This window comes from Nothobranchius furzeri, chromosome 1 (assembly GCF_043380555.1).
Source record: "Nothobranchius furzeri strain GRZ-AD chromosome 1, NfurGRZ-RIMD1, whole genome shotgun sequence".
Classification (NCBI taxonomy): domain Eukaryota; kingdom Metazoa; phylum Chordata; class Actinopteri; order Cyprinodontiformes; family Nothobranchiidae; genus Nothobranchius; species Nothobranchius furzeri.
In genome coordinates, this window is record NC_091741.1 from 69,250,759 (window position 1) to 69,262,851 (window position 12,093).

General features: G+C 41.6%; 1 protein-coding gene across 2 annotated transcripts in view; it reads left to right on the forward strand.

The window, feature by feature from the left end:
* Positions 1-7,683, forward strand: part of glra1 (glycine receptor, alpha 1) — a 209,743-nt gene extending 202,060 nt beyond the window's left edge. For both annotated transcript variants that reach the window (XM_070549989.1, XM_015952019.3), the window contains one exon: positions 2,567-7,683. In XM_070549989.1, the coding sequence (XP_070406090.1) occupies positions 2,567-2,851 (285 nt within the window). In that variant the 3' untranslated portion in view covers positions 2,852-7,683. The remainder of the gene's footprint in view (positions 1-2,566) is intronic.
* The last annotated feature ends 4,410 nt before the right edge of the window (positions 7,684-12,093 follow it).

Genomic DNA, 12,093 nt, shown 5'->3' on the forward strand with positions numbered 1-12,093 from the left:
ACAGGGTGACAATGCAGATAAGATGTTCAGGATCTTGCATCCTTTGGGTGAAAACGCCACACACTTGTTCATCACGTTCAGATCAGGTCACGTCTGTCGGTCCGATCACTCAACCGTCAACAAACGTTCTGCTTCCCGTGTGACGTGACTGCAGCTGACATCTTAGTGTGGATGTTTTTGCCCCTTTAACACCATTAGTGACACTTTAAACATTTGTGGGTGAATTTTATTTATTTTTATAACCACTGGCTAAATTTTACAGTACCTACCTTTTATTGTTTTGTCTTGGTTACTGTTCATGTAATCCCTTGTTATCGTAATGGTTTTGATAGATTATTTTAGTCATTTTGAGTCCGTTTTGTGTAAAAATTATAATTCCTACCCTACTGTTGATAGCTTTCTAAACAGCTTCTGATTGGAGAAATACAGACATCTTATTTCAAGACTGATGTAGCTAGTCTAAGTGTAGCCAAGACCAAAGACTGCTGCTGTCTTCCTAAAACATATTAGAGCTCCAAAGTTTCAGGTTATGAAAACATTCTAGATAGATCCATAGTTTGACCATTCCATTATCCAGATCCTGCACATGACTGTGCACAGCGTTTCTAGCTTTAGGCGGTCAAAGCCATTGAGGTGTTGTAACACACAACACTATGTTGGAGCAGGTGGAGGGAGACCAGGGGGTCTTAGCACACCTCTGTTGTTGCTTGGCTGCCTGGGGCTGGAGACTAGGAGGGAGATCTGGCCGTCTGGTTGGGGTCTGGGGTGGTGGGTTGCTGTGCTCGGCGGTGGGCGGGGGAGCCTGCTCATCAGCACCCCAGCAGAAAGGGTCAAACTCTGGTAACCGGTGGTGGTTGTACCCCATGTGCAGCATTACCGGGACCAGAGTGAATAGGGTGTGTATGGGGAGCATGAATGGGTGTCCGGCGTGTATTTTTGTAAGTCTTTGGTTGTATGTGCATGTGTGAGCATGAGGGAGGGAGTGTGTGACTGTGTTTGTGTATGACTGTATATGTCAGGTGGGGCCTTTGACTCCTCCCTTCTCCTGGGACCTCCTTTGATGATATAGATCTTCGTCTCCCCTCCCCCCTGTCACACCTGGTGTTGGTGTGATGCCTTGGTCTGCCTGAGTGTTCGTGGCTCCCGGGTCAGCGAGTTTAAGATTTTTGGCATCTGCCTGATCAATCCCGGTGGCGGCCTGGGGGGGTCTGGGTCCCTGGGCTCTGCTGGGTCCCCGGCGGGGGTGGTCGCCCCTGGGTCCCGGGTCGCTGGGTCCCGGACTCGGCCGGCTAGGGGGTGGGAGGCTGCGGGCAGGCCTGAGGACTTGCCGCTGATATCTCCCGGGGCTCTGCCGGCTGCTGGTTGTGGCCCCCCGGGGCGATCCTCTGTGCCTCTCGAGGGGGGCGGGGGCCTTTCTGGTTGCGGGCTCCTTGGGGTTCCTGTGTTCTGGGGCAGCGCCTGGATCTCTGGGACTTGGAGCTCCCCCCCGTCTCCTACGCGTCTTTGGGGGGCAGATCTGTGGTCCCTCACACTCTCTATTGGACGCTCCTATAGATAAACCTTACATAAACAAGCGCGTGTACACACACAGGTGCTCACATGGTGCTCTCATAAGTATGGGCTTGGGCACGTTCAACACATGTCTTAAGACTATGGTGGGCACTCAATGCACTGTGGTATATTATCGTGTGACTGTTTAGTTAAACAATGATTGATTATATATTTCTTCATCAAGTTGACGCAGTGATAGCTTGATTTTGTTATATTGGTGTTGTGTCCCATTTTTTTGTTATGTTTTGCTTTTTTCTCGTCTCATTTTGCAGGTCTAGAAGCAGACTCTTGTTCATTATTGTTTATTTTTGTTGAATCCCCCCCCCACCTAACCCCCTCTCTCCCCACCTTTTCTCTTTTCCTTTCTCTTTCACCTCTGTCTCCGTGTCTGGTCGAAATTACAAAGCATTCAAAAACAATAACAATAAAGTTTTAAATATCAGGTGCGACATTAAAAGCAGATGCTCTGATGCTCCACCTGAGAGTAAAACTGTAAGGCTTGTTACCAGCATTCAGACATCAATTCTGCTTGCTTCACAGCCAGACAGGACACGTTAAAAAAAAAAAAAAAAAAAAAAAAAAGAGGTAAACCGACCAATCAGCATGCAGCTAATTTAATATTCATGTCCAGGCAGAGTGGGCGGGTCATTCTTTTACACAACTTTAAAACAGGGTTGTGTTTGGCCATTCATTAGAGCTCCCAGGTCACTGTAGACTCCAGCAAAGTTGCAAATGATTTATAGAGGTTCAAAGAACAATTTCCAAAAATAAAAATGTTCTAGGATCTCTTTAAAATTTCATTTTTAAATCAAACACACACTTACAAAATGAAACAATGTCCTTATTCATTCATTCATTCATTTATTTGTTTTGTTTGTTTCAGCTGTATTTATTTTTATTTTTTTTTCAATTTGTCAAAGACGCCTAGGAGCCTGCACATATTTTCTACCCACACCTCCAAAGCTGATGTTTTTTCTCTGGTTCCTAACTGTCTGGGTCTTGGCCTATGTTGCAGGAGGAGGACCAGGGCGATGGGCGCTTCAACTTCCCCGGCTATGGCATGGGCCCCGCCTGCCTGCAGGCTAAGGACGGCATGGCCATCAAGGGTAACAACAACAACGCTCCGACCTCGGCCGCGCCCGAGAAGAGCATCGAGGAGATGAAGAAGCTGTTCATCAGTCGGGCCAAGCGCATTGACACGGTGTCTCGTGTGGCCTTCCCGCTTGTCTTCCTCATTTTTAACATTTTCTACTGGATCATTTACAAAATCATCCGCAGTGAGGACGTCCACAAGCAGTAGTGGAGAGGGGGAGGATGAAAGGGATGCGGAACTAAGAATTCAGCTAAACAAAACAAAACAAAAAACCACAAATATGACTTCGGTAGCAGACATTGCCCTCTTTTCCAACCATTTAACTTGTCCCTCTTCCTTCACCTTTTCCCCTTTTTGCTGCTTTTTAACCCCCTCAAAAAAAAAAGATCCATCCGATCCTATTGTTTGCATTTATTGCCCCCACCACCCCTGGATCCCAGAAAATTCCGGACCAGTGCAATAGCAATGCATTTAAATGCATGATATATGAATGTGGCAATATATTAAAGAGGAACAGCGAAACCACAAACTTTCACAGGCAAACACGACAAACTGTTTGGGAGTGAAGGAACTGAAACAAGAGGAGACGATGTATTTGATTTGAGCTTTTCTTTTGTGTGTGAAGACAGATATATTATTCTATATGAACACATGAGGTGTGGGTGGAGGGTTGGGGATGTGCAAGAGGGATACTGCAGTGTATTATACTCATATTTATCATATTTGGAAAATTTATAAACTTTATTTCCAAAGGTGGGCCTCTGGAACGAAGGATGTTTCACTAAAAACAAAAAAGAAAAAAGGAAGGAAGGCGTGTCAGGGCTTCCACTTAATGAATTGATGCAAAGATCACATTCTATATATCTAGATTTGCTTCAAAGATGTATTGCAAGTACTTGTCGAAGCTCCTCCCCCCCCGCTGCCAACAAGAACTGCAGACACTTGAAGTCTGTCGCTGCCGCTTGACAAGTACGAAAAAAGACGAAATGACTGGACACGCAGTGCTGAGAAATCTCTGATCAACATCTCGTCAGTCCTTAAATGATTATTTTTATGTACTATAATTAACTCATGTGCCAATTAAATGATGTGGCTGCACTCCACTTCAGGGTTTCATCTGGGGAAGGGGAGCGGGTGTTTTATTCTTTAGATGACTGAAATCCTTCATTTGATGCCATCAGCAGAAGAAAGACCATCTCGATCCTTGATGGAGTTCTTCACCCGTTTTTCGTCGCTGTGTTTTCTGAAATTTAAACATGTTTACATTTTAGCAGCACTTCCTTGCTTTGACCCTGCCTCAGTGCGATGCTGAAAATTCAACCCATCCTGTTCCCATCTGAGACAACAAATACTTTAAATTATGCAGATTTACAACAACTGTTACATCCTAAATAAATGTACTTCCATCTCACTCACAAACACCAACTGTAGCTGCAAACATCCTGAACCACCACCACCCAGTCAGAGTTCAATGACAGGATTTCTGTAGTTGTGTTGCACGAGTATCGATCAGTCTAACAGGATGATGCGATCGATGTTTTTGCTTTGCACCAGGCTTTTCTATGCAATAATCAGTATATGCAATTTTGATTTTTATCACTTCAGAGCTCTTCCATCTCCAGCAGTACCCTTCAGAGAGCTTTGCTTCTTTCATCAAACTGCTACTTCTAAAGTCAAATGTGATTATGTGTTAGAATGTTTAAGGTAGAAACCTATTGAGGCACTTTGTTCCCGAGGCATGCAGGATACTGCATGAAACTCTGTTTTGTAGAAAGCAATCGGCAAGAAGCAAGTTGAGCCAAATTACGCCAATCAGATGATAGAACTAAAGTTCAGCAATTTGGCTCGTTGTTGAGATTATTCTCCAGTTTTTGCACAAGTCGTTTAATATTTTGCTCATTTATCTCCTACTCAAATTACCCCAAAGAGGTTTTATTTTCATAATGCAGAAATTGATAGAAAGTTTTTGGTCTACTTTCTCTTGTGAAAGATATAATAAGATATATTACAGCATCTCAATGCTGTCCTTTCCATTTTAAATCATGCACTTTGTATGTTTATTTACCCAGCAAGCATATTATAGCATTCAGCTGTTCAAAGGAATGACTATATATATCATCCAGGAAAAGCCGGAAATACTACGAATGTGTGTTATTATTATTAATATAGTCATTATTAATATGAACATATAAATGTTACATGTTATGCTAAGGTGTCCACCCACTGTGTTGTTACAGTACCAGCTCCTTTGGAGCTCATGTGCTGTGTAGAGCAGGAAACCAGTACAAACTGGACTTGCTGCTCCCATTACACGGCATATGTATCTAGGACTCATACGACTGGTACCATTTCAAACTGTATAACACCCAGGACGGTCTAACCTGTGAAACACACATTCTTGGAGTTTTTTTATCCAAATGTGAGACACTTTCATGTGGACAGTTTTAAGTTGTATTGCAGCATGACAATGTGTGTTTTTAATTTAACTCATCAAAATTCTGATGCTTTTGAGATGAAGGTGCCATAAAATCTGCACCACCCAACAGCTGAGCCATTATATTGAGAAGTTCCTGCCCAATTAGGCCATTATATTTTGACATTGATTTTTTTATCACTTGCTTAGAACACACCGACTTATTGTTAAAAATAGAAGAATGGACAGAATTAGATAAAACAAATGTAACATTTGTGTTAAGTTTTGTTTTAATCAACTTTTACCAAAATCTGGAGCTAAAAAGGACAAATTAACAGATTAAACTCTAATTCCTAAAATGTTTAGAATTATATCAGCTTGAAACATGTTGCTTATGCTGCAATACACAGTGTGAAAAACATGATTATATTGCTCTAATAAAGATAGTTTTCTAGGTATAGCTTACATATTTAGTCACAAAAGCTAGATTAAAAAACAGCCTGTTAACCTGTTGAAAGCCCACATCGATGCTGTTTACATAATGTAGCATACATGGTATCTTTGAGACAAACTAAGTTGTGCTTGTTGGACTTGTGAAGTCAAAGCCCAAACTTTACATGTTCAATTTAATTTTCTTCCTTTTTTTTTTTTTTTTTTTTGCAGAACCAAGGTATAAAGATAGCTTTTACATAAGAGTATGCTCGTGGTTAAGATTTATATGTCTACTTTTCTTTTTGGAACAATCAGCTGCAAATGTTTCCAGAGAAAAATAAACTTCCTTCCAAGGTACTTGAGTTGATCTCGTCTGCCACCATTTACAGTGAAAATCCTGAAATATTTGAAAAGCATTTTTATTTTGCATGTCTAAAACCCCTAGCGCTTCCCTTTTTAAATTTCCCTCTTTTGTTTTGTTTATTTATTTTTATTATTTAATCATCATGATCATCATCATCATCATTATTTATTAGTTGAAGTCAAAAATAGACTCAGAGATTCAATTATGTTATTTATCTATGTAAAAAGTCACATTTATTTGTTGTATTTAAAGTCACATTAGTCCTCATCACACACTGGTGAAAGTGTATCTCCACATTTGACCCATCCCTGTGGGGAGCGGTGAGCTGCAGCTGTGGCTGTGCTCCGGACCCATTTGTTGGTTTAAAGTGAGTTTTACAGCATGTGATGCTGACACCTGAAAACACAAAGTTCCCAAAACAATATGTTTGAAACTTTTCTACCTCCAGAAAAATGAGCTTTAAGGCAAAAGTTTAAAAACGCCAACTGGACCTGTTGGAAAGTCAAATGGAACCATGCTAAGTCTCTGCAGAGCTGTATACTGTCGTGGGCTAATAAAAAGTCTCATAATGTTATTTTAAATGTCTGAAGAAATGGCCGCTGAGAAAGAAACTGGGCTAGATTCTGTTTCCATGTGGAGCTCGTAAAAGCGAACCTCACCACCTCCCGGTCTCCCTGTTCCTATCGAAGCCTCCTTCTCTCTGATCGCAGCTTGAACCTGAGCAGGCTCAGTCTAATTATGATGACTTGTTTTTCCTACTGTGTCACAAACACTGAAACTAGAAGCACTTCTGTCCTCGAGCCAACAGCAGTCATCCATTCCCCTACATATCTTCTTGTGCCATATGGAGGTTGAATATGCAAACGAAAACAAAGACCTACAAGCATATCATGCATTCATTCAGCCACCATTTTTACATGATTCATGACCGTTTTCTGGCGTGGGTCCATGTGTTTATCATAATCACTGTATAGCGTTGTCATCGGCCTCATTTCATTGTATTAATCACTGGTTAAATATATGTGTTTGGGGTAGAGAGGGCATCACAGTACAAGATGGCTGCTCGGTTCTGTTGCGTCATGATATGATGCCGATGGACTGAAATAAACAAGAAAAGGGGAGTTTTGAAACCTTCATTTCTGAATCTGAAATGGATTTTAAAGTAGCATGATTTGATATTTTGATGAATGGTTTATTTCTGAGGTTTTGTTTGTTTCCCTTGTATTTTGCTGTATGTAATGTGCAATCTGATGCCCAGAAGAAGGAGGAAAACACGATGAACCCCGAACTGCTGTGAACTAAAGGAATAATAATTAATATTGTTATTATTTATTGATCTTCTTTGCAAAAGTTGGAATGGCCTTAATTTTTTTTGCTTTACTTGCTTCTATTGTGTGTTGGCACAAAGTGCACCTGTTTCTTTTGCGGATTTCCGACGCTTATAATCTGAAAGTGCACATCAAGGCAAGATGAAAAATGTTCAGCAAATTAATTTTATTTTTCATTAATCCAAGAAACAATATTTTGCATGAATATGAATAAAATGGCAGATATTTTGGCTTGTACAAAAAATGTGAAGCAATTTAAAAAGAAAAAAAGAATGTACCGTTCCTGCTGTATCTGTATATATCTAAATATTTATTGAAACATGTCATACTACTAATTCTATTAATGATTAAAGGTTTTCTGGACAAAACTCTCTTTACCTGTTTTTGAACATTGTCGAGATGGTTGGAGTTGGATCTTCAGCTTTCTGTTACTCAACTCAAGGATCTGTGTAATCATTAAAGAAAAAGTATTAAAAATTACAAATAAACATGTTCTGTGAGATTTCTTGTTCATCAAAACTCCATAAAGTTATTTCTGAGACAAAATATTTAACATAGAAAAAGTTTGCATTCAGGTAGCAACAGCCGGGTTTGAGTTAAGAGCACTTCATGCTTCCTGCTGCTGACCAACTTTATGGAGATGCAGATTTCATTTCCCAAGATGACTTGGCACCTGCACACAGTGCCAAAGCTACCAGTACCTGGTTTATGACCATGTTATCTCTTGTATCTCTTGCTGAATTCTCGTTGCTGCAGCCCTGGGGGGGCTCAACCCATCACTCAGCAGGCCCCAGAAGGGTCCTCTGCCCAGCTTCAACCAACTAACACACCCACACCACCACCACCAACCACACTCATCGTTGGGGACTCCATCATCCGTAATGTCAGGATGAGAGGAGCCCTGACCTTCTGTTACCCCGGAGCTACAGTGTTGGACATTGCAGGACACATCCCAGACATCATCCAGAAACACACAACAGTGAGTTCATCATCCACGCTGGTACCAATGACACCCGTAAGCAGCAGTCAGAGCTCCTCAAGCGTGATTTTATTCACCTTTTTAATCTTTTAAGAACAATGCACCTGTCTGTTTTTATCTCTGGCCCCACTCCCACCATGGGCAGAGGAATCAGCCATTTTAGCAGACTTTTGTCATTAAACACCTGGCTTTCCTCTGCCACCGTGATCCATAATGTTGGTTTTATAGACAATTTTAACATTTTCTGGGGCAGGAGACACCTGTTTGGAGCAGATGGGCTTCATCTAAATAGACAGGGGACCCGTACTCTAACCATGAGCCTGGCTTGTCCACAACCCCCCCTGTCTACTCCACCGGCCTCATCTGCTCCCACTTCCTGATGTGTAGCTGGTCCCTGCTCCTACCAACCCAGCCCTGAATTTAACAGTAAATCACATATCGTACTTGGACCTTACCATACCTCATTCATACCTGTTATTATCAGCAGAGAGCAGACAAACAGTCATAAACCAAACAAAAGCAACCCCAATAATCTAAAACAGTTACCAAAAGTCCAACCTTCAGTTAATACAGTCACTCCTTCACCAGTTACTATTGATATGGCTCTTTTAAATGTTCGTTCTCTGCTGAACAAAACGTTTTTAATAAATGACCTGATTTTATATTGTAATCTTCACTGTCTGCTTTTAACGGAAACATGGCTGAGTTCAGATGCACCTGTTGTTCTCACAGAGGCCTCTCCGCCAGACTTTAATTTTAATTTTTCAACGAGGAGTAGCAAAAGGGGAGGCGGTACTGCTTTTATTAGCTCATCAATACTTTCTGCCAAACCAGTTTTATTTGATAATTTTACCACTTTTTAATATACAGCGGCAGTTTTTAGCTCTCCTCAGATTTTATGTGTCACAGTTTATCGGCCTCCTAAGCAGAGTGCCATTTTTATTCAAGAATTTTCAGAGTTTTTATCAATCCTTCACAACTCCTTTGAAAGGATCATTTTAGCCGGTGATTTTAATCTACATGTAGATAATCCTTCTGACTGATGCTTTTTCAAAGGAGTTTTTAAATATTCTGAGTTATATGGATTTTAGTCAACATGTCACACAGCCAACTCACAACAGAGGACACACCCTGGACTTGGTCGTCACGTATGGCCTGTCCACCAGTGTGTCCTCTGTTATTGATAAGGCTATCTCTGATCACTACTGCGTACTTTTTAGCATCACCAGTTTTATCCAGCTGGAACCCTCTGTGAGAACAAGGGAGCGTCATCTAACCCCGAAGTGGCTGCAGGTTTTCTTGAAGTTTTTAGAAAGATCCCTCCCACTCCAGTAACTGCCTCCTGTGATTTTACTGTCAATGATTTTAACAGTAGACTGAAATCCACTCTCGACCTGCTCGCTCCACTTAAAATCAAAAGTCTATATTCATAACGTGCTTCACTGTGGAGAAATGAAAATCTAAAGTAACTAAAGAGAAATTGCAGGGTTGCAGAGCGGAGATTGAGAAAGAACAAAACAACTATAAATCATCAAATATATACAGAGCTACTTAAATCATATAATAACACAGTGAGAAATTAAAGTAATGCATACCTTTCCAAACTCATTCTAGACAATAAACACAATCCCAGAATACTTTTTTCCACCATAAACAACATTTTAAACCGTACATCCAATTCACCTCAGAAAACACCCTCAAATGCACTCTGTGAGGAGTTTGCAGCCCACTTCAGAGGGAAGGTAGACACCATCAGACGGAATATTTTATCCTCCATAAGTAATAAGGTCTTAGATAAATCTGGATGTGTGTCTATACCAGAGGAAACACTGAACAGCTTTGTCGTGGTAGAAGCTGAGACTCTTGATAAAGTTTTCTCCTCAGTGAGACCCACCACATGTGTTCTGGACCCAATCCCAACTTCGTTTTTTAAACAATTTTATGGATCTTTTAGTGATGAGATTTTGACCCTGATGAATTGCTCCCTTCAGACGGGGGTCTTTCCTGCTGCTGGTGAGGCCCCTGTTGAAGAAGAGGAATTTAGATTTTAATGAATTAAACAATTATTGACCGGTATCCAACTTACCATTTTTAAGAAAAATTTTAGAAAAGTTGGTTTTAAATCAACTAAATGATTTTATAAACACTAATAATGTCCTAGAGACATTTCAGTCTGGTTTTAGGGTGAACCACAGCACCAAGACAGCTCTTCTGAAGATTTTAAATGATTTTAGAGTAAATTATGATGAACGGAAGTTGACAGTGTTGGCTCTACTGGATCTAAGTGCTGCCTTCGATACAGTAGACCACACTATTCTTTTAACTCGTTTACAACAGATCGGCCTCTCTGGTGCTGTACATAGATGGTTCACATCCTACCTCACAGACAGGACTTTCATGGTGAGTTTGGATACTTGTTCCTCTAGGGTCCATGGGATTACATGTGGTGTGCCCCAGGGTTCAATTTTAGGCCCAGTGCTTTTTAATCTTTATATGCTCCCTATTGGCAGAGTCATCAGGAGACATGGGGTTAACTTTCACAGTTATGCTGATGATGCACAGTTGTACATCTCTGTGTCTCCTGATGACTCTCGGTCAATGGATGCTCTTTTTAACTGTATTTGAGACATTGAATCCTGGATGGCAGAGAACTTTCTCCAGCTCAACCAGGACAAAATTAAAGTTTTAGTCATTGGTCCTGAGGCCCAGAGAGAGAGACGCTTTTACCGAAATTACAATTTCTCTGTCTTTTAATCCATCTGAACAAGTGAAGAACCTGGGTGTGGTTTTTGACTCTGAGCTGACAGCGGCAGACATGGAGAAGCTTGAAGAATACCTCGCGAAAAAACTCTAAAAGCATGAACGTTTAATCCTCCTGTGACTGGAGGAGTGAAAAGATGCGCAGCAAGCGTTTTATTTGTGGACGGAAATGACAAGAAACGTGGGTTTAGAGGTGGGGAGCGCATGAAGCGGTGGAGGAGAATGAGAGACAAATATGTCCGTGTTAAAAGTCTCTTATATACACAAAAAACACAATATAAACACACTATCTTGGACCGATACATGACAGGATACCACAGAACAGCGCTACGCCCTCTGTTGTCCTGCCGGGCAATTGCTTTGCAACACTCTCCAGGAGACGGAGAAGTATGAGAGCAAAACGCTTCTGTCAATTCGTGCGTGTCTGTCCCTTGCTGAGCTGACGGAGAAGCATAAACCAGGCTTTAACCTCTGAGTATCTGATTGAAGGCGTGACTTTCTGAGGTATTCTGGGTAACGTTTTTAAACATGTCAAATTCTGATTAGCCTAATTTATCAACAAGAGAGTTGATAAAACAGAATTATGTCTTGATCTAGTTAGTTTCCAGCTGACTCCTGGTCCGGCCAAACCGGTGAGCAAGCATTTGAAACCCACCTCTCTTTTGACCTCAAGGTCAAAGCCTCTCTGCAATGCTTGCGAGTGATTATTGACACAACGGCTCTTTTAAGAGCCACCGAACAGCCTTAGACGCTAAATAGACACTCCAGTTTCCTGCCGTCACCTGAAGATTACCCAGACTAGGAGGGTCGTATTCTGAGCCGTCTACGGGCTCCAGAACCAGAGGCCCACGCCATCGGCAGTGTCCATCTCGACCTCCTGACCCCCTGGATCACTTGGGATCTTGACAGAAGGGTGCTTGAAAGTTCATTTCTGTTCATTTTGATGAAAATGTGACCTTTGGTATGCTACACTCTGTTCTTGATTTGCCAGAAAACTCACCTGACCGGGCGGTTAGAACTGTTGCCTTGCAGCGAGAAGGTCCTGGGTTCGCTTCCTGGCCCGGGATCTTTCTGCATGGAGTTTGCATGTTCTCCCTGTGCATACGTGGTACTCCGGCTTCCTCCAATAACATGACTGTTAGGTTGATTAGTCTGTCCAAAATTGTCCTTAGG